Source organism: Schistocerca serialis, chromosome 2 (genome assembly GCF_023864345.2).
Source record: "Schistocerca serialis cubense isolate TAMUIC-IGC-003099 chromosome 2, iqSchSeri2.2, whole genome shotgun sequence".
Lineage (NCBI taxonomy): Eukaryota > Metazoa > Arthropoda > Insecta > Orthoptera > Acrididae > Schistocerca > Schistocerca serialis.
In genome coordinates this window covers 450514070-450538094 of record NC_064639.1, presented here as the reverse complement: position 1 = coordinate 450538094, position 24025 = coordinate 450514070, and the positions used below count along the sequence as shown (strand labels likewise).

The 24025-nt window shown below is 38.7% G+C and overlaps 1 protein-coding gene across 3 annotated transcripts in view; it reads left to right on the top strand.

Annotated features, from left to right (window-relative positions):
- The window catches only part of LOC126457328 (obscurin), a 684258-nt gene that overhangs the window by 235816 nt on the left and 424417 nt on the right, over window positions 1-24025 (top strand). For all 3 annotated transcript variants that reach the window (XM_050093526.1, XM_050093528.1, XM_050093527.1), the window contains 3 exons: window positions 4393-4557; window positions 6172-6309; window positions 15733-15895. In XM_050093526.1, coding sequence (XP_049949483.1) covers window positions 4393-4557; window positions 6172-6309; window positions 15733-15895 — 466 coding nt within the window. The remainder of the gene's footprint in view (window positions 1-4392; window positions 4558-6171; window positions 6310-15732; window positions 15896-24025) is intronic.

Sequence of the window (24025 nt, the reverse complement as noted above, 5' to 3'; positions counted from 1 at the left end):
GAGAAAGCTTTGGACATTGTTGACTGGAATACTCTCTTTCAAATTCTAAAGGTGGCAGGGGTAAAATACAGGGAGCAAAAGGCTATTTACAATTTGTGCAGAAGCCAGATGTCAGTTATACAAGTCGAGGGGCATGAAAGGGAAGCAGTGGTTGGGAAGGGAGTGAGACAGGGTTGTAGCCTCTCCCCAAAGTTATTTAATCTGTATATTGAGCAAGCAGTAAAAAAAACAAAAGAAAAATTTGGAGTAGGTATTAAAATCCAGGGAGAAGAAATAAAATCTTTGAGGTTCGCCGATGACATTGTAATTCTGTCAGAGACAGCAAAGGACTTGGAAGAGTTGTTGAACGGAATGGACAGTGTCTTGAAAGGAGGATATAAGATGAACATCAACAAAAGCAAAACGAGGATAATGGAATGTAGTCGAATTAAGTCGGGTGATGCTGAGGGAATTAGATTAGGAAATGCGATACTTATAGCAGTAAAGGAGTTTTGCTATTTGGGGAGCAAAATAACTGATGATGGTAGAAATAGAGAGGATATAAAATGTAGACTGGCAATGGCAAGGAAAGCGTTTCTGAAGAAGAGAAATTTGTTAACATCGAGTATAGATTGAAATGTCAGGAAGTCGTTTCTGAAAGTATTTGTATGGAGTGTAGCCATGTATGGAAGTAAAACTTGGACAATAAATAGTTTAGACAAGAAGAGAATAGAAGTTTTCGAAATGTAGTGCTACAGAAGAATATTGAAGATTAGGTGGGTAGATCATGTAACTAATGAGGAGGTATTGAATAGGATTGGGGAGAAGAGAAGTTTGTGGCACAACTTGACTAGAAGAAGGGATTGATTGGTAGGACATGTCCTGAGGCATCAGGGGATCACAAATTTAGCATTGTAGGACAGCGTGGAGGGTAAAAATCGTAGAGGGAGACCAAGAGATGAATACACTAAGCAGATTCAAAAGGATGTAGGTTGTAGTGGGTACTGGGAGATGAAGGAGCTTGCACAGGATAGATTAGCATGGAGAGCTGCATCAAACCAGTCTCAGGACTGAAGACCACAACAACAACAACAGTCTTCTGTCAGCAGAAATCTTTTTTTGTGTGTTGCAGTTATGTTTTTGGTTATTATATTTCTGGATATATCTACTTCTCTAGCTTTATTCCTGTTATTTAACAGAAATCATTGGAGACAATATACAATGTACAGTGTTAATATGTCTTGAACTGTGAGCTTTCTACAATTCTATACAGTCAGAGCAAACAGTCCATCATTAGGATATGTGGTGTTTATGAAAGTTGAAGTGCAAGATTACGGTTAATGACTGCACCAGGATTTATCATGTGTGAAATTATAAAACATACAAATAATATGTCACACAAACTGGTGAGAGGGAAATGGAATGTCAGTGAGCTGATAGGATATGACTCAAGACTTTCATCTGCCTTCTTATCATATTTATCATTGTTGTATGTTAGTGAAATATTTGTATATACCTGAGCAGCTTATGATGAGTCACTAGGTGACTTGAAACCAATAATGGGAAAATAAAATTCTGTTATCACAGAAGGCATCTGCTAGCTGTCATTTTCGAAAACTTTTATCCTCACCGTTCAGTAGCTCCATTTCCCATGATTTTTATAATTCCTGGGGACCCGTATGGACATGACTATAGGCATCTGTATCACCCAGTCCACCCAATATTTCAAACTTTGCTTTACTAATTTACAAAAAAAATGGTTCAAATGGCCCTGAGCACTATGCGACTTAACTTCTGAGGTCATCAGTCGCCTAGAACTTAGAACTAATTAAACCTAACTAACCTAAGGACATCACACACATCCATGCCCAAGGCTGGATTCGAACTTGTGACCATAGCAGTCGCTCAGTTCCAGACTGTAGTGCCTAGAACCGCACGGCCACTCCGGCTGGCACTAATTTACATATTTTGGCAGAGGAATCACAGTGAATGGGGTCTAAAATATGATTGTAGTAAAAATTTATACTGCCCATTAAGTACTCACCTTTTATGGAAATTCTTCCATATTTTGATGTCATATACAGGGTGTTTCTGTAAGAACGTGCAAAAATTTAACAGGACATAGTGGCTGATCCACTGAGCAATTTGAGGTAGGGAACCTGGGGTCAGAGAAGCCAGCTAAATAATTGGAATAAAATCACATTACTGTGTACTTTTTTATTTACATTAATTACAGTTAACTGTAAATACCATCAATGACACAGTGAACATACCATGTGTGCTGCATCGCACAAAATGTGCTGAAACTGGCGGCCATTAACCTCAATGCAAGCATGACATTGGCAAACAAGATTCTGACACACACTGAGAAATATCCCTGGCATGTTTCGAATCACATCACAGGCAGCTACAATTCTGGCAACTAATTCCACATCTGTATTCTGTGGGGTCTCATACACAAGTAACCTCAGATAACCCCACAGGAAATAATCAAGGGGATTCAGGTCAGGTGACCTCGCAGGCCTCTCCTTCGAGATGAGGTGTGTGAGTGGTCCTCATATTGCCAGGTCCGTTGTTTCTATCTTCCAATGAACTATTCTGCTGCATTCATCGATTGGAAGAAATTAACACGTGTGATGGATGATGCCTCTTAGGGAATCGTTCCCTGTAGAGCCTTTCAGCACCGAGAGCATTGCAATGTACGTCCCCATACACATGATGCATGTCAGTGAGTTCTGTGAAACTGTACCAGTACTGCTCCATCGTATTGTACTGTATGTCTCTCCATGGCACTGAGTAATGAATGGGTCTGTCATTGATTCATAGCACATTCAGTTATGGGACGATGTGAATACGATATAGCAGACCACCTTACGGAGAAGTCTTGACTTACTGATACTCAGGCTCATCCTCTTTGTTTCCTTGCAGGAAATAAAGAATGTACATGTAAATAAACAGCACAATATTTGCAAACTTATAGGCATGTTAGTTGTAAATAAGCTGGAAAACAGTAATGTTTGGCAAAGCAATAGACAAGTTTACTTCCCTATCTCCTTCAGCTGGTTTCTCCAGCCCCAAGTTCCCTACCTCAAATTCCCAGTGACCTCAATATATGGGAATGGAAATTTGTAATAAATTAAAAGGGAAGATGAATTTAGATTCACTTAAAAGAAATCTATATGAGGTACTCACACTGAAATGTTATTACTCAGTGGATGAATTCATGTGGGACAAACTGGAAATTTGAGCTGGATACAATGTGTTACACATTTCAAGAAATATCCTTATAGTGTTATTATTTATTATAGTGCCATTATTTATTAATGTAAAAATCATTGTAACTGTTTTATAAATTTTTGACATGTCTCCTGTATGCAAATCAAATGGATTGCAAATGTACATCATGAGATGAATAAAACACAATTCACAATTCCAGTCACCATTCTCTGTGTCCTGTTACATTTTTGCACACTCTTACTGAAACACCCTGTATATCATATGCACTGGCTACTGAGTCACAGAAATACTTAAGTTCATTCTTTTGCTCGAGTGCAGTAGACCTTGATATGAAACTTCCTTGTCCCTGAGTCCTCATTATTGCTACACTTAAAAAAATTTAATCCTATCTTTCCTAATAAACAGTGGAGACCTTCAATAGATGATTTCACTCCCAGCCATGTATGCACGTTGTTTCCTGTACTCTGCTAATAACATGTTGCTTATTGATCATTTGAGAAAATACAAACTGACGAGTTTCCCCTAACTCCTTAACACTCAGTTATATCTTACAGTAGGCATTTTTTCTGAACAATATACTCTCTTTCATCTAAAAACCTCCACCGTTCTGTTTCTGAGGCCCATCACTCTGACATTGTCTTCAAATTAATTTTACACTAGTTCTTCATGTGTTCTGCCATTTCTTTTATCTTCAGTCAATAACTTTTCATTTTCTGCAACATCAGTCACGTACATATCTCATACAGTTTCTTTGTTCAACAACTTTCAGAACTGTACATATCCAGTTCCACACACCTTTTACCGAGTGAGGTGGCGCAGTGGTTAGCACACTGGACTCGCATTCGGGAGGACGATGGTTCAATCCCGCGTCCGGCCACCCTGATTTAGGTTTTCCATGATTTCCCTAAATCGCTCCAGGCAAATGCCGGGATGGTTCTTCTGAAAGGGCATGGCCGACTTCCTTCCCAGTCCTTCCCTACTCCGATGAGACCGATGACCTCGCTGTTTGGTCTCTTCCCCCAAAACCAACCACCACCACCAACACCCCTTTTAACCACATACTCAGATAATTAAAATGACAGTGAAGCAGTTTTATTATTGCAAAATTATGTACTTATAGAGTCAATTTACTTTTGTTGCACTTTGCAGTCTCAGTTGTGTTTTTGTTTCTTGCAGGAGCTGGTGAAGTATTCTTCTCGACTTGGCGAAGACACTAGCGACCTCCAAAAAGCTCTTGATTTGATGCTAGCTGTGCCCCATCGGGCAGACGACATCAAGTTTATTAGTAACATTGAAGGGTATCACGGTAACATCCATAAGCTTGGTAGGCTATTAAAACACGTGAGTACAGCAAAATTAAATATATTATTTTTCATTCATAGTCCTGCAAAATGTATTCAAATGAATTAATTAGTGGCTATATTATGAAAAGGAAAGTTGCTACTCATTATAAAGCAGAGATGCTGAGTCACAGACAGACACAACAAAAACACTCTCACAATTAAAGCTTTCAGCCATTAAGGCCTTCATCAACAATAGATGACACACACACACACACACACACACACACACACACACACACACACAAATGTAGCTTCCACACATGATTGTAGTGTCAGACAACTGAAACCACATTGTGAGCAGCAGCACCAGTGCATGATGAGAGTGGTGACTAGGTGGGGGTAAGGAGGAGGCTGGGGCAGGGAGGAGGAGGGATAGTATGGTGGGGATGGCGGACAGTGAATTGCTGCAAGTTAAATGGAGGGCAAGGGAGAGGTGGGGTGAGTAGTGAAGAAGAAGAGAAATAAAAAGACTGGGTTTGATGGTGGATTGACGGTTGTGTAGTGCTGGAATGGGAACAGGAAAGGGGCCAGATGGGTGAGGACAGTGACTAACAAAGGTTGAGGTCAGGAGGGTAGGTTGTATTGCAGGGAAAGTTCCCACCTGCGTAATTCAGAAAAGCTGGTGTTGATGGAAAGGATCCATATGGCACAGGCTGTGAAGCAGTCACTGAAATGAAGGATATCGTGTTTGACAGTGTGTTCAGCAACAGAGTGGTCCACTTGTTTCTTGGCCACAGTTTGTCAGTGGCCATTCGTGCGAACAGACAGCTTGTTGGTTGTCATGCCTATATACAATGCAGCACAATAGTTGCAGCTTAGCTTGTAGATAACATGACATGTTTCACAGGTAGCCCTGCCTTTGATGAGATAGGTGATGTAAGTGACTGGACTTTAATAGGTGGTGGTGTGAGATGTATGGGACAGGTCTTGCAACTAAGTCTGTTACAGGAGTATGAGACAAAAGGTAAGGTATTCGTAGCAGGGGTTGTGTAAGGATGGATGAGTATATTGTGTAAGTTTGATGGACAGTGGAATAGCACTGTGGAAGGGGTGGGAAGGATAGTGGGCAGGACATTTCCTATTTCAGGGCAGGACGAGAGGTAATCGAAACCCTGGCAGAGAATGTAATTCAATTACTCCAGTCCAGGGTGGTACCCTCAATACTATCCCTCCCCTCCCCTCCCCACCCCAGCCTCCTCCTTATCCCCATCCAGTCACCACTCCCATCATGCACTGGTGTTGCTGCTCCCAGTGTGGTTTCAGTTGTCTGACACTACAGTCGTGTGTGGAAGTTACATTTGTGTGTTTGTGTGTGTGTGTGTGTGTGTGTGTGTGTGTGTGTGTGTGTGTGTGTCATCTATTTTTGATGAAGGCCTTAATGGCCAAAAGCTTTAATTGAGAGAGTCCTGTTGTTGTGCCTATCTGTGACTCAGCATTTCCACTATATGGCGAGTATCAACTTACCTTTTAATAATATTGTTACATTCCATCCTGGATTTTCCATGTTTAATTAGTAGTTAGTGGAAATCCAAATATGCTAATTAGTTTAGTAATTTGAGAGTCAATTTTTCAAAAAATTTGTTAATTGTTATTCATATTGTTTTCATTATAGGACTGGTTCACAGTAACAGATAAAGAAGGAAAGCATAAAGAGAGGTACTTATTTTTGTTCAAGGCGCGCATTTTGGTCTGTAAGGTTCGGCGGATATCTGAAGACCGGTCTGTTTTTGTTCTGAAGGATATTGTCAAAGTAAGTAAAATAATATGCTATGTGTGTGTTACAAAGAAGATTAGGAATGAAAGTTTGAAATAAACAGTAATTAAGGAAAGATGACTTGAGAAAATAATAAAATTACACAGAGACAATCAGCTTGTCAGCATTTACCATCATAGATGTAATTCCAGTACTGCCGACTAGTGCATTTAAAGGTGAAAAACATATTCCTAGTTTTTGAAACTATTAGTTCCTTGCTACAGGATGGAAGAGGGATAGGAGAAAATGAGAGGCAAATCATTCAGAGTCCACGATGAGAGGGGGACATCTGTTGTGAAGACTATCTCCTCTCATTCTGTTCCTTTTTTTCTAGGCTTCCCCGTTGTATCCTTCTTCCCTCTCTGAGGAAGGAACTAATAGTCCTGAAAGCTAGGAATAGGTTGTTGACTTTTTTATATTTCTGTTGGCAGTACTAGCGTTTTTCCTCCTGAAAGTGAGTGCTAGCTTGCTGTTCTGTTGTTTTATAATTCAATGGTGGAGATGGTCTTAATAATTATCTAAATAGAACTAACGTTACCAGTAAAGTATATTTCACTTTCTGGTAACCAGTACACTTATATTCAGGACCACAGCATCTGGCTATAACTGGGCATCCAGCTTATGATATTCTTAAATTATACCCTTATTCTATGGTTAACTGGAAACAGAATTCCATATAAATTACAAATGATGCCTATAGAAATTTAAAAATAAGTCATCATTGGCAAGTGTGCTGTATAATGCTTTTTAACCTCAATGTGCTGGAAAGCAACGGACCCAATTTCAGCATTTTTTTGTGGTCAACCCAAGGTCTATGGATGGAACTGCGATATGTATACCTTAATTAAGAATTCAAAATGTACAATCACAACAAGAAGAAACTAATTAGCAGAGTTGCATTACTACAAAATCGTGATGTAAAAATACTTGGTAAGGTTCAAAACTAACTGTTCTTCTACCATGTGGCTCAAAGTTTACTAATTGCCAAAAACTTACAATTAATTATTGTACAAAGACACTGCATATTTGTAAATCTAAATAACGGAGAATACATGACAGACTATTGGTGACGAGTGATATATATGATGTACAGTCATTCAGTGAACACAAAAATATAGCATAATCGTCACAATAAGACAGTTCAGAAACATATGGCAATCATGCCACTCAGTTAGATCTCACTCTTATCATTCCTTTTTTTAACTCATAAACTAACCTATAGGAAGATTGTTGTGTCAAAACCTTGGAAAATCTCATGTGAATACTTAAAGTTATCAGAGTATGTTACATAGGTTAATTATCATGTTCTTCCACATTTGTCTGAGTTTATTCTGCATAGTCATGGGAAAAAAGTAGCAGAATATTTTTAACCACAATTCTCATTGCATGTGCTGACATGGAGGACCATGCCTGTGAGGATCTGGTATAAAATACCTTACACAAGAATCAGAAGAAATATAGATCTTGAGAGCTATTAAGATGACTACTTTTAAATGTGTGCTTGGAAAAATTGGTTTTGCTTTTTCTCAAAAGGGCAATGAACAAGGTTGTGTTCACTCTCAGTTCAGTAGATGATAACATCAAGTCAATGACATGTAATAGCTTTCAATGTAATGACAGAAGACTTTTATGTCTGTTAGGTGTCCCACTATTGATGTAATTAAAAAAAAAAAAAACCTTGTAGCAGCAGCTAAGTAGAACAGTGGGGCGATAGCTTTCTACCATGTTGCTGGGTTTGCCATGTTTCAGAATAGATATTATCTTCGCCTTTTTAAACTCCAATGGAAATTGACCAGTCAGCAGGATGTTAGTGAAGAATTCTGCCAGCCATTTCTTAGCTTTTCCTCCCATATGGATCAGGAATTCTGGATGGATACCACCGAATCAAGGTGCCTTAATAGGTTTGAGGTCCTTCAGTCCAGAGACAATGTCTGAAATTGTGAAGGGATGGGTATACTCAGATGAGGGAGATGCCTTCTTTTTCAGGTCATGAAGCTGTCGTCTGATATGTCTTGTATGTTTCTTGTCAGGAGGCACTCGTGAGGTAGTAATGATATGGGAAGCAATTTGGTCTGGTGTTACTTCATAATTTTTTGTGCATGCTGGTGCACTTCCTCCTAGTTTTCTCAGAAGACTCCATGCTTTCCTGCTCGAGTGGGTAAAGTCCATATTTTCGACTGTTTCTGCCCATTTCTGCCTCCGAGACATGTCCAAGCTGGGCAATAGTTCTGTAGCTATCTCTGGGTCACCACTTTGCTGGAAGTGGTAGTACAGTGTTTCACTTTCATCATTCCATCCTGGAACATATTCTTTTCGGTATCCTCTTGCCATACACTTTTTAGTTGTTGCTGTTACTGCACCAATGAAGCGTTGATAGTTCTTATGTGATGGAGGTATCCAGCAAATGGTCTTATCCAGTTCTGTTGAAAACTTCATCCAGTCAGCTTTCTGGAAATTCCATCAAGCATGCGGGGTTGATCGTATGACAGGAACCGTGCAGCCAATTTGTATTATTACAGGTATGTGTTGGCTGTGAGGAAAGGCATCTATCACTTTATTTGTGGCGTTGATGGGAAAGCCACTTTCGTTGCAGCTAACAAAGCATAAGTCAGGATTTGAATCCTTGTCCCAAGCAGCTGACCTGACAGTGCCTTGATCTTTGGCATCAAACACTAGATGAAGATTATTCTCTTCAACCCATTCTGCAAACATGCTCCATTTTCATCATTTTGAGAGTACTTCCAAAGTTCATGGTGACTATTGAAGTCTCCTATGTAAATTGCAGGATGTTCTGCTGTGTGTAGGACAAAATTGGGCCATGTTGTTTTGGGTGGTTTGTAAACATTTGTAATAGTAATACCGTGCAATTGTATGACAACTGTATGTATATCTGCCTCCACACTTACAGAAATCAGTGAAGCTACGTTTATGTTGTTACAGACATACGTAGCAATTCCATACACCTCATGGTAAGTTACACCAAGTGCAGAAAATCCAGGAATTTGACCTCGGCTTCAGAATTTCCTTCACTGGAAACATGAGTTTCCTGAATGGCGACAACATTGATATTGTTGTCTAGCAAAAGTTTTGACAGGTAGTCACACTTTGCCCTGCTAGTGCTTTCGATATTTAGTTGAAGGAGTCTTATAGTTGGTCCATTGTTTCTTGTTAATGGCCTCTGAAAAGAACTGTTTCTGCTATTTAGTTGAGATGTCATTGCCAGGAGATCCTATGGATAGTCTGGCTGCCTGTAATCACTGTTGCTCTATTAGCACAACCCAGGAGGCACATGAAGGGTATTTTAAGGTTAAACCTACGGACGTGAGCAACACTGTGTGGAGGGAAGGCCTTATCTACAAATTTGTCCACATCATACCCTGCAGAACAATGACTCTACTGATTAACAGCATGCTAAGTGATTGGAAGTTCCAGGTAATCACTGAAAGCAACATAAGTAAGGAGAGGAAGCTGAACAACGGATTGCCTCAAGGATCAGTCCTCTAACCATTACTGTTCAACCTATACCTATCTGATCTACCTGACACTTCGTCCAGAAAATAGTGCTATGCCAATGACCTGGCTCTAACAGTAAAACACCAGGAAATGAAGACAACAGAAGAGATTCTAACCAATGACCTGTCTATATTAGATAATTACTTCAAAATCTGGAGACTCCAACCCAAAATAAAAGTGTGTTGCTTCCATCTAAATAATCAGTTGGTGAACGTAAAACTGGAAGTAAGTTTCAGAGGCACAATTCTTCATCATAATTGGAACCCAAAATATCTTGGTGTAATCCTGGATCGTACACTATGCTTCAAACAACACCTTCTTAACTTAGCTCAAAAGTTTAGGAGGCGAAACAACATCCTCCATAAGCTATGTGGAACAACCTGGGGATCTTCAGCAACCACCCTGTGATCTTCAGCTCTGGGCTAGGAGTACTCAAGTGGTGAGTACTGTTCACCTGTTTGGATGAACAGTCATCATACAAGACTTGTTGATACCCAGCTGAATATGACAATGTGCATAATATCTGGCACAATCAGGTCTACTCCAGTTTATTGGCTTCCACTGTTAACCAGTATAATGCCTCCTGATCTACGCAGATGTACTGCCCTTATGAGAGAATTCCACAAGTTCTCCAGGAATTCTAACCTACCTGTGCATAGTGACCTGCTACTTTTAAATCGTAAGAGACTGAAATCATGCCATCCAATTCTGTGTGATGCAGCTGACATGGTTGCTAAGGATTTCAAACCTCTTGATGAATGGAAAGGTCGGTGGGAAGCAGTGACAGATTTGCACCTGCATAACATCTTCTCTGGTGCTAAACTTCCAAGTGGATTCAACCTACCATGCAAGACCTGGACTACTCTCAACAGAATCTGTACTGGCCATGGCCAAGTGGAAGAAGCTGCCTGATCCAACTTGTGACTGTGGGGCTCCATACCAGACTGTTCACCACATTGTCAGTGAATGCAGGATTCAAGCCTATCATGGCACCGAAGAGGACTTCCTGCTAACAACTCCAGATGCAGTGCGCTGGATTGAAGGACTGGATACTCAGTTGTAAAGACAAACTTAAGTTTTTTGTGTGTCAATATGTACATATGTATATGTAATTTAATTTCATGATATGTCTGTATTAGCCATATGCTAAATAAAATAATTGATGTAATTAATATTTTTGTATTAGAAAAGTTATTAATATTTATCAACCTTTTTCACTCGAAACAACTCACCTTGTAGCGGAGATGCTGAGTTGCACACACACACACACACACACACACACACACACACACACACACACACACACAACTGCAGTCTCAGGCAACTGAAACCACATTGTGAGCAGCAGCGCTAGTGCATGATGGGAGTGGCAACTAGGTGGAGGTAAGGAGGAGTCTAGGGCAGGGAGGGGGAGGGATAGTATGGTGATGCTGGACAGGGGACCGGGGGGGAGGGGGGGGGGGAGGAGTGGAAAGGGAAAGAAATAGAAAGACTGGGTGTGATGACAGAATGATGGCTGTGTAGTGCTGGAATGGGAATAGGGAAGGGGCTGGGTGGGTGAGGACATTGACTAATGATGGTTGAGGCCAGGAGGGTTATGGGAATGAATGTAGGATATTTTGCAAGGAAATTTCCCACCTACGCAATTCAGAAAAGTTGGTGTTCGTGGGAAGAATCCATATAGCACAGGCAGTGAAGCAGTCACTGAAATGAAGGGTATCATGTTTGGCAGCGTATTCAGCAGCAGGGTGGTCCACTTGTTTCGTGACCACAGTTTGTCGGTGGCCATTCATGCAGACAGATAGCTTGTTGGTTGTCATGTCTACATAGAATGCAGCACAGTGGTCGCAGCTTAGCTTGTAGATTACATGACTGATTTCACAGGTAGCCCTGCCTTTGATGGGATAGGTGATGTTAGTGACCAGACTGGAGTAGGTGGTGGTAGGAGGATGTATGGGACAGGTCTTGCATCTAGGTCTATTACAGGGGTATGAGCCATGAGGTTAGGGATTGGGAGCAGGAGTTGTGTAATGATGGACAAGTATATTGTGTAGGTTTGGTGGACAGTGGAATACCATGGTAGGAGGAGTGGGAAGGATAGTGGATAAGACATTTCACATTTCAGGGCACAACGAGAGGTAATAAAAACCCTGGCGGAGAATGTAATTCAGCTGCTCCAGTCCCAGATGGTATTGAGTTACATGGGGAATGCTCCTATGTGGCTGGACTGTGGGACTTCAGGAAGTGGTGGGAGACTGGAAAGATAAGGCACGAGAGATTTGTTTTTGTACAAGGATGGGAGGATAATTACAGTCAGTGAAGGCTTCTGTGAGACCCTCAACATATTTCGAGAGGGACTGTTCATCACTGCAGATGTGACGACCATGGATGGCTTGGCCGCATGGAAGGGACTTCTTGGTATGGAATGGATGGCAGCTGTCGAAGTGGAGGTATTGCTGGTGGTTAGTAGGTTTGATATGGATGGAGGTAATGATGTAGCCATCTCTGAGGTGGAGGTCAACATCTAGGAAGGTGGCTTGTTGGGTTGAATAGGACCAGGTGAAGCAAATGGGGGTGAAATTGATGAAGTTCTGGACGAATGTGAATAAGGTGTCCTCACCTTAAATCCAGATAGCAAAGATGTCATCAATGAATCTGAACCAGGCAAAGGGTTTAGGATTCTAGGATTTTGGAAGGATTCCTCTAGATGGCCCATGAATAGGTTAACATAGGATGATGCCATGCGGGTGCTCATAACTGTACCGCGGATTTGTTTGTAGGTAATACCTTCAAAGGAGAAGAAATTGTGGGTGAGGATATAGTTGGTCATGGAGACTAGGAAGGAGGTTGTTGGTTTGGAATTCATAGGGTGTCTGTGTTAGATAGCAGTAAGGCCATGGGCATTAGGAATGTTAGTGTACTGGGAGGTGGCATCAATAGTGACGAGCAGGGCACCATGTGGTAAAGGGAAAGGAACTGTGGAGAGTCAGTTGAGGAAATGGTTGGTATCTTTTTATTGAGCCTATCGCGATTCAGCATCTCCGCTATATGGTGAGTAGCAACTTCCCTTCTCTGGTGTTCAAAATTCCTAGATGTGCACATTGATCAAAACTAGAATTGAAAATCACCTTTTAAGATCTCAATTGATTGAATTCAGCGACATTCTTATTTGTGGTTGTTGATTTGGTGACTAGAGTATCAGAAAATTAGCTTACTTTGCATAGTACCATTCATTCATCTCACATGGTATAATTTTCTGAGACAATTTCCCTCTCTGAAAGAAAGTATTCATTGTACAGAAACATTATGTAAGGATAGTCACACTAACAACATTTAATGTTACTGTCTTGTTTTGGATGCCTATTAAATCTCACAGATGTTCATATTTACTGGTCTTCTTCCAGTGATTATTGAGTAACTTAAACAGTTAATAATGATTCACTTCAACAGAGTCGAGTTTATTTGTTTAACTCATTTATATTTATTGTTTGAAACCTGTGATGATCAGCTTGTAGTTAGTACCTTTGAGAGATAGTATAACATAGGCCAGCAACTCATTTTGCCTGTGGACACCTAACATTGTAACTTCACTCTCTGAATGTTTAATGACAACTAACATGGAACATTAGCTGGTGCTTACTAAATGCCAACTGACTTACTAAATGAGCTTTCCATAACAAGCTCATGGTTTTAGTGAATTTTAAGTTTTGATTATTTCATGAAAAAAAAATGAAAAAAACTTTTCCTCAAGATCTGATCATACTTGTTTTGTTTTAAATCCGGTCATTGATCACAAAAATTTATTAACCAGATAATTACATACCTCATGTCTTTATAATGTAAACATGTCTGGCTTGAAAGATTTTGTGACGAAATTTGTGTGGCTGGTTAATGTGACTGTACTATCTATATATGGAGTGACACAGATTGTATAATATACTGGATTCACTTAGGTGTGAAGACCCAAATTAATTACCTAGTTAATAAATTTTTGTGATTCATGGCTGAATTTATAACAAAATAAATATTTCTAGGATTGCTATTAAATCTTATTATGAATATATGGCTACTCATGACTTATTATACTGTTACTACAGAGGTGTGAAAACTATACATGCAGTTTTAAGTATTTTTGGTAATATGCATTACATGTACAATAAAAACTGAAAAGGAAAAGAAAAACAACCTTATTTAAGGACTGTAATTGCAACAAGTAGATCTGCTCCACCTTGCCATGTTTCAAACAACCTCACGGTACATTTAATATTGTATGAAGTTTGCTGTGAAGAACAAATCACAATTTGAAGATAAAAATAAAAATTCATAAATGCACCACTAGGAACAAAAAAGACCTCCTCTGCCAAGAACTTTATGTGACATTTGCACTAGAAGGGAAAGAATGTGCAGCCATAAAAGTATGTGAGTACCTCTATTGCGAATTAAAGATAGTGACAAAACATGAGGACAGTTTTAAGAACAAATTGAAATAATTTCTACTGTACAGGTGAAATTATGAATAGATATGCATATAATTGGGCTATGTTTATTAAGGTTGTTTCATACATTAAGATTATAATGAAAGCTAATTATGTAATTGGTGAACATATACCCGTTTCTTCACAAAGAAACTGCATAACATTTGTGACCCTGCTGACACACACCACATCTTAGTGAGTTGTCACAAATATCATCCACTGGAAATGAAAATAATTAAACTAGCCCCTGTTGTTATCTGTAGTGAATTTCTTTTTGAATGCTTGGACACAACATCATTGCCAGTCATCTGCACTTGCAAAATAAGGAGTCTACATATGGGAAATTTCAACAACAAATGTTTGCCCAGAAATGACAAAATCTTTTCTGTATGTAACACATTGTTTGAGTCTTGTCTGAGATGAGATAACAAGCACAGGCTCATCTATATATGAATTATGGAAAAATTGTCCCACCATGATCATAAAGTGTATACAGAAATTGTATGTGAAAACTCTTTATAACAATTTTCTGCAATTCATCTTGTGGATGGAATGGGACTCCAGCTGGTCAAAAACTTTAAGAAAATAGATATGAACAGCTGTCATTTTATTTAATAATGTTATGTAGCTACAAGTTCTAGTGCCTCATTGGCATCATCTTAATACTTATGGGACATTAAACCCAAATCCAAATGGAAGAAACACCTGCATAAGTTAACAACTTGTCTTCATAAATGACATCAGTTATATCTGAGTATGCCAAACAGCTCACATCACCTTCTAACATTCTTCGGCTCAAGCGAGCCCAATACATGAATGTACATAGAAAACTATATTCAATCATTCATTAGTGTTTTTACAATCAACACAGGCACTGAAGAACACAGAATACTTCATAAACGTCTACATATGGGAAATTTCAACAACAAATGTTTGCCCAGAAATGACAAAATCTTTTCTGTATGTAACACATTGTTTGAGTCTTGTCTGAGATGAGATAACAAGCACAGGCTCATCTATATATGAATTATGGAAAAATTGTCCCACCATGATCATAAAGTGTATACAGAAATTGTATGTGAAAACTCTTTATAACAATTTTCTGCAATTCATCTTGTGGATGGAATGGGACTCCAGCTGGTCAAAAACTTTAAGAAAATAGATATGAACAGCTGTCATTTTATTTAATAATGTTATGTAGCTACAAGTTCTAGTGCCTCATTGGCATCATCTTAATACTTATGGGACATTAAACCCAAATCCAAATGGAAGAAACACCTGCATAAGTTAACAACTTGTCTTCATAAATGACATCAGTTATATCTGAGTATGCCTCTAATTAGGAAGAGTGCTTTATTGTTTGTTCAATCATTGTTTAATTATTTTATTTAGCTGTAAAAAGATGAACTAATATGAATATTATGATTTGCAGTTGCCTGACGTAGAAGTCGAAGACCATAAGGATAATTTAAGAGTGTTTGAACTACATCATAAATCCAGTGGTTTTGGAAATTTTCCACTAACTATTGCTGCACATTCAGACACTGTTAAGGACATCTGGTTAAAGGAAATAAGACAATATTCTACAGATAAATGTAAGTGTAGCATTTTCTTACATTACCAAAAGGGAAGTATTTAGAAATTTGTGAAAACCCTCAGTTATGAAAAGACATTCTGACATTCAATGAAATTTCATAAATAACTATTTCATTCATCCATTTACAGATAAATTTGCTCACTTATTTGTTTCTTTGTGAACTACAGTAAATACCATCTTCTCTGTTTGATTATGAACCAACCATTTCACATCAGTTGCTGGATACTAGCCTCCCCTAGACTTCCCTGAGCATTATGTCTTCAGCAATATGTACGCATGCTGTTACATATTTGCTTATTACATCTATCCACTTTTCATTGTATTGTGGTCTCTGTTGTATCTTATTTTGTGGAATCCAGTGAAGAACATGATCCATGTGTGATCCACGCACTAGACTAACTGCACCAGACACCTTCATTCCATTTTATTACAGTTATATTTATACCTTCTTCTTTAGCCTGTTCCCATTCTGTTCCACTATTTGTTTTCCCATCCACATGATTCTCATATCTATTGAGCTTTGATCAACTCTCAGGTGAGGAGTGTTCCTTGTTTTTAAAGTCCTTATCTTACTGCCATAAGTTAAAACTACAGTTGTAGTGTTCCTGCCCCTTCCTGAAAAAATGAAAAAAAAAAAAATATGTAGAGCTATCGGGAGTTGAGTTAGTGGACACTAAACTGATATTATTTGTTTATACCGAGCTCCAACTGGTGACATAAATACTTTCCTAAAAAGTTTAGAATATTCACTTAACAGGCTAACACAAATAAACAAAAAGAGTTATTCTCTGTGGTGATTTTAATATTGACTTTGCAAAGGACACCAAAGAAAAGAATGAAATACTGAATCTCTTGCAAACATTTAAGATGAAATCTACTGTAGAAACAGCAACCCATATCACAAAGACTTCATCTACCACCAGTGATCAGATATTTGTAAATGTAGAAATGAACTAGAAAATCAAAGCACTTAACACAGGCTTTGGGGATCACACAGCTCAAAAACTCTCCCTGAGTACAAAAACTGAGCTGCAATTTAAACACTGTCTAACTACCACCTGTAGAAAATACAGTAATGAAAATATAAATCACTTTCTCCATTACTTGAGCAAAGAAAACTGGAAAGAGATTTATAACTGCAAACACACAGATGGAAAATATAATAAATTTATCAGTAATTTTTCCCACTGTTTTGAATTGTGCTTCCTTTCAACACAGAGGAAAATATACACAAGGAAAACAAAAAATAAATGGATGACTTGTGGGACTCTGGTATCCTCAAACAAAAAAAGATTACTACACAGATTGTCCAAACAGCTCACATCACCTTCTAACATTCTTCGGCTCAAGCGAGCCCAATACATGAATGTACATAGAAAACTATATTCAATCATTCATTAGTGTTTTTACAATCAACACAGGCACTGAAGAACACAGAATACTTCATAAACGTTTCTTATTCTTCTCTGCCCGTTCACAAAAATCTGTGCACCATACAGCAGGTACTTGTCTGCTGCCGTTCGGACACAGGGTCCATCTTTTTCTCATAAATGTTTTTTGACCTGCACATATAAATAGGCGATGCACAGTAGGGTGTATTCATTTCTCCCACTCACCTCTAAAAGATCGGGTGTTCAAAATGGTGGAAAGCCAAGTGGTTCTAGAATTTACTCTGAAATTCTTGAAGCACTACAACCTGAATCTGATACTTATTACAAAACATATAAAAAGATTTTCAAAAATGTTGTCAAACAAAGCAAAAATAATTGCAAATGACACATACACAAAAAATTCCAGCAGTAAGATAAATTCCATATGGAAGAAAACTGCAGCAGAACAGATATCTATAATATTAACTGCCTAATGGTGAAGTTAGCTGTAATAACTGAACCTACAAAAATGGCAAATAAATTTAATTCCTACTTTACACACATAGCTGAACATATTATAAATCAAAATTACAGTGTACTCCCAGAAATCAATCCAGATGTGCTACATGGGTGACTCAAATGAAAACCTTCAATATTTTTAAAAATATTATTTATTTTGCAGAAGTAGTACAAAGTTGTATCACTTTTCAACATAATCTCCCCCATGCTCAATGCAAGTCCTCCAGCACTTACAAAGTGCATAAGTTCCTTTAGAAAAAAATTCTTTTGGTAATCTGCTGCGCAATCACTCATGCACCGCTTGGTGTACCTCTTCATCAGAATGGAACTTCTTTCCTCCCATTGCATCTCTGAGTGGTCCAAACATATGGAAATCACTTGGGGCAAGGTCTGGTGAGTATGGTGGATGAGGAAGACACTCAAAATGCAGGTCTGTGATTGTTGCAACTGTTTTACAGGCAGTGTGGGGCGTTGCATTGTTATGTTGCAAAAGGATGCTGACAGCAATCCATGTCGCTTTGATTTAATTGCAGGCTGCAGATGATTTTTTAGGAGATCTGTGTATGAGCACACTGGTGACAGTGGTCCCTCTAGGCATGTAATGGTCCAAAATGACGCCTTTTTCGTCCCAAAAGAGAGTCAGCATAACCTTCCCTGCTGATGGTTCTGTTCGAAACTTCTTTGGTTTTGGTGATGAGGAATGGCGCCATTCCTTGCTCGCTCTCTTCATTTCCGGTTGGTGGAAGTGAACCCAAGTTTCGTCCCCAGTAACGATTCTTGCAAGGAAGCCATCACCTTCTTGTTCAAGAGTGCCAAAGAAGTTCTTTAGGAGCATCAACACGTCATTCTCTCATTTTTGGAGTTGGCACCGATCTTGCAGACACTTTGTGAAACTGGACCACATCATGCATAATGTGGTGTGCTGACCCATTACTAATCTGTAAACATGCTGCAATGTCATTCAGTGTCACTCGGTGGTTTTCCTTCACTATAGCTTCAAATGCTGCAATGTTCTGTGGAGTCACAATTTGTTGTGCCTGACCTGGACAAAGAGCATCTTTCACTGAAGTCACATCATTTGCAAACTTCCTACTCCATTTGTAGACTTGCTGCTGTGACAAACATGCGTCACCATACTGAACCTTCATTTGTCAATGAATTTCAATAGGTTTCACACCATCACTATGCGAAAACTGAATAACAGAACGCTGTTCTTCCCTGGTGCAAGTCGCAAGTGGGGTGGCCATCTTTATACTGATACTGCAACGGTATGTGTGCAGCAGCACCATGCTGCCACCTACAGGCCATTCTGTACGCTGTTTGTAGCACGCTTACCAACTTACAGGATAATGGGGCGAAATTTCGATTTGTTATTACAAATTTAAGGTTTTCATTTGACTCACCTTTGTATAAATAATAAATCTATTTTTCTATACCCCATCAATGAAAAAGGAAATGCTTGCTATAATGAAAGAACTGAAGCTCAAATTCTTTGCTGGTACTGACAATATCCCTGTCTACATCTCGAAGAAACATGCTCCCCTCATACCCAGGTGACTTGCTGAAATCTGTAACTGTTCTCTATCAGAAGGGGTGTTCCCAGAAAAATTGAAGACCACAAAAGTAAAACCTCTGTTCAAAACAGGATAAAGACAGAGGTATCAAACTACAGGCCAATTTTGCTACTATCTGGTTTTTCCAAAATGAATGAAAAACTCCATTATAAAAGTCTCTCACCCCTGCTGTTTAACTGTGCACTCGAAAGAGTTGTGAGTATATAGAATGCAAGAATGAGAGGAGGAATAAGATTTGGAACAAAAAACAAAGGAATCATGATTAAGTGTTTAGCATTTGCTGATGACTTGACACTGCCCATGGAAATGTGGGAGGAAGCTAAAGAACAAATTGCCGAGTTACAAGAGCAGGCCGGGGAGATAGGACTTGAGATTTCTTACAAAAAAACGAAGATTAGGATGAATTTACTAGACACTCGTAAGATAATTAAAGTAGGAGCTCAACACATAGAGGTGGTCAGGAGTTTCAAGTATCTAGGAGAATGGATTGAATGGATCAACCTTGAAAGGAAAGCAATGGAAGCAAGAAGGACCAAAATGGAACTAGCTTTCCAGAAAACCAAAAACACATACAATAAGAAAGCCCTCTCTTGGAACACCAAAATAAGGCATTATAACTCAAGTTGGAAGCACTGTATGCAGAAGAGACTATAGAGAGGAAAGGGCAAATGGAAAAATTGGAACTCAAGGAGAGGAAAATTTTGAGGAAGATCATGGGTCCCAAATTCCAAAATAGCAAACAAGTTTTCTGTAGAAACGAAGCCCTCTATGCAAAGTTGGAGAGACTCTCAGAAACCATAAGGAAAAGGAGGATTGATTTCTGTGGACACATACTTTGAATGAAACCTGACAGACTAACTAAACAAATCTTTCACTATTTTTTTACAAAAAATTGGTTCTGACCATGTTCTGTACTTTGTATGTAAATCTGAACACGTTAATTCAGAGGTGTGTCACCTTTACTGTTTTACTTTAGTAATGGGTATGGTACTTTTGAATTTCCAAGTTATTTATGTTTCTTTGTCTTAATAATGTGAACTTATTTAGAAATAGTGGGCAATTCTGAATTTTTCACAAAATATCCACCTACGCACTTTCCTGTATCTTGGCATTACACATGTATTATATGAACACTTCTATCATTATAAGATCGCTGCCATAATCATTTTATCCATGTATCATCTCATCTACATTTTTAACTCATCATATATCATCATGTGGTTCTCTGCACATGATATATGATCTACATGATTAATAAATTACAATTACAAGGAAGCTGTATTGTTACCCTGAGACAAGAATTGTGTATTTTCATGTAATTCCTCTACTGCACCTCTTTTGGTGCTGGCTTTTGAGTATCTTCGATCAAAACTTACTCTGATTTATCACTTGTAAGAAATCTTTTATTAAAGATGCTTGGGACTGAAACTTTTTGGTTTATTTGTGTATTTCTATTGTTTGTTGTTTTGTGATGTCTACAGATGAAGGCTGTAACATTATTACTAAAACTTATTCCAGAATAATAAAAACTGCGAACTCATCCATTGTCAGCATCACAAAATACATGGTTATTACAAATGAATGAAGCGATTTCACAGCTCTACAATAACTTTATTATTTGAGATATTTTCACAATGCTTTGCACACACGTACAAAAATTCAAAAAGTTTTTTTATGCATTCACAAATGTTCGATATGTGCCCCTTTAGTGATTCGGCTGACATTGAGCCGATAATCAAGTTCCTCCCACACTCGGCGCAGCATGTCCCCATCAATGAGTTCGAAAGCATCATTCATGCGAGCTCACAGTTCTGGCACGTTTCTTGGTAGAGGAGGTTTAAACACTGAATCTTTCACATAACCCCACAGAAAGAAATCGCATGGGGTTAAGTCGGGAGAGTGTGGAGGCCATGACATGAATTGCTGATCATGATCTCCACCACGACCGATCCATCGGTTTTCCAATCTCCTGTTTAAGAAATGCCGAACATCATGATGGAAGTGCAGTGGAGCACCATCCTGTTGAAAGATGAAGTCGGCGCTGTCGGTCTCCAGTTGTGGCATGAGCCAATTTTCCAGCATGTCCAGATACACATGTCCTGTAACGTTTTTTTCGCAGAAGAAAAAGGGGCCGTAAACTTTAATCCGTGAGATTGCACAAAACACGTTAATTTTTGATGAATTGCGAATTTGCTGCAGGAATGCGTGAGGATTCTCTACCGCCCAGATTCGCACATTGTGTCTGTTCACTTCACCATTAAGAAAAAATGCCTGAAAAGAAGTTTCGCACTGAACACATCCTCTTCCATGAGCTGTTGCAACCGTGCCGAAAATTCAAAGCATTTGACTTTGTCATCGGGTGTCAGGGCTTGTAGCAATTGTAAATGGTAAGGCTTCTGCTTTAGCCTTTTCCGTAAGATTTTCCAAACCGTCGGCTGTGGTACGTTTAGCTCCCTGCTTGCTTTATTCATCGACTTCCGCGGGCTACGCGTGAAACTTGCCCGCACGCGTTCAACCGTTTCTTCGCTCACTGCAGGCTGACCCATTGATTTCCCCTTACAGAGGCATCCAGAAGCTTTAAACTGCGCATACCATCGCCGAATGGAGTTAGCAGTTGGTGGATCTTTGTTGAACTTCGTCCTGAAGTGCCGTTGCACTGTTATGACTGACTGATGTGAGTGCATTTCAAGCACGACATACGCTTTCTCGGCTCCTGTCGCCATTTTGTCTCACTGCGCTCTCGAGCACTCTGGCGGCAGAAACCTAAAGTGCGGCTTCAGCCGAACAAAACTTTATGAGTTTTGCTATGTATCTGTAGTGTGTCGTGACCATATGCCAATGAATGGAGCTACAGTGAATTTATGAAATCGCTTCAATCATTTGTAATAACCCTGTACTGTTACCAGTCATGTAATCTCTATCATACATGAAAGATTTGTATGTAGATGTCAAGCCACAAAGTAGATTTCATTTTGTTGCCAGAAAATTCTTTGCTGGTACATTGCCTCATATTCTGTAATTATAGCTTTGACGTATAAATTATTGTGTGGTCATTTGTGCTTGTTACATGATATGTATCGTGTGCTTATCAGCTCTTTATTATAAAGTTATGAAATAGAATTACTGATCAGTACTTACCTTCAGGAGGTGAAATGTTAGTGCTATCAATAGGGACATATGAATGTGCACAACACTATTCCAGCTCTTAGAACTGTTAGTTCCTTCCTCAGAGTGGAGAGGGATAGGTTGCGGAGGTTAAAAAAAAAAAAGCGCAGGCCACTGAAATTCCAAGATGAGAGAGAGCCACCTATTTTGATGAGAAGGGGAGACACTGTTGGCATTTATCTATAGTATTTTCCATTTGAAACTTATTACAGGGTTTAGTAGTAATGTTTACTACTTGTAATGTCTTGTCTAAGAAGGAATGATCACCAACTCAGCTGCATATTTTAAGGAGAAAAAAGAAAATGTGCAATATATCAACCCCAAAGGTCCTGCATGAGAATTTTGGTCATAATACTGATAGTATGCAGCTATAATCTTTTAAAAGTACAGCTTTCAAACTCTCACACACACAAGTGGTTTGTCAGTTGCTCTGCCCCACTGCATTCACTTAATGGCCAAGTGCAAAGTACTGTACAGTGGAGTGAGTGCTTTGTTCATTATGTCTAAGTCCACAGTTTCTAACTTGTAGTTGATCCTAGAGATATTTTTGCTTTGAACATTGTTATGTTGCAATTCACTAATGCAATGTAAATTAATGAAATGAATGAGTGTGTTATTAAAGAAGTAGCATAGCACTGTTTGATCATTAACATTGCTGTTGTGCAAGACTTGGTTTGAATTTTAAAGCTGACGTCATTAAAATAAAGTACATTTGCAATGTATATGGTATTCTTTTATGTGATTGGCATGATTAAATTGTAAACTGGAAATCACAAACTTGTTTTCATAATAATTCTTGAACTGCTTAATTTTATTAATTTTGATTGTGAGGCATATACATATATATATAGCTGCAGGACATCAGTACGAGAATATTGTTAAAATAATATTGAACATAAATGTGCGTGAGGTTGACATATTATGTACTCATATTACTTATGATGCGTAGAGTAATGTGTTCTCAAACAAGATTTGAAAACACCTTGGGCAGGTGTGTCCACCTCCCACATCCTCTTCTCTCCTCATCAACATCCTGGAAATATGAGGATTCTGGTTGTCTCTTCTCTGAGCACTACTTCACAATTAGGCATTAATCAGTTACAGTGGGGCAGAGTGAATGACAAACATCCAACATGTGTGAAGGTTTAAAAGCTTTACTTTCAGATGGTCATAACAGTGAAATTTCAGTATTATGGCCCATATTTTGGCACAAGATTGAGTGTCAGTGTTGATATCTTGCAAGTTTGCTTTTTTCTCCTTAAAATATGAAGATGTATTGACAATGTCCCCAATTAATAAATGCTATCTCTTTGCAATATTACAGTATTTTGTATGTGTCTGTGGCTTTCTGTCTTGGTACTTGGTCAGTGCAATCAGAGTTTCTCTCATCTGGAAAGTTCAGTGGATTAGATTTATGTCATTGATTTATAAGCACATATCTGTAAAAAAAATAATGAAATGGACTAGATACTGAAATTAAACATGTATTATCACCTGTAG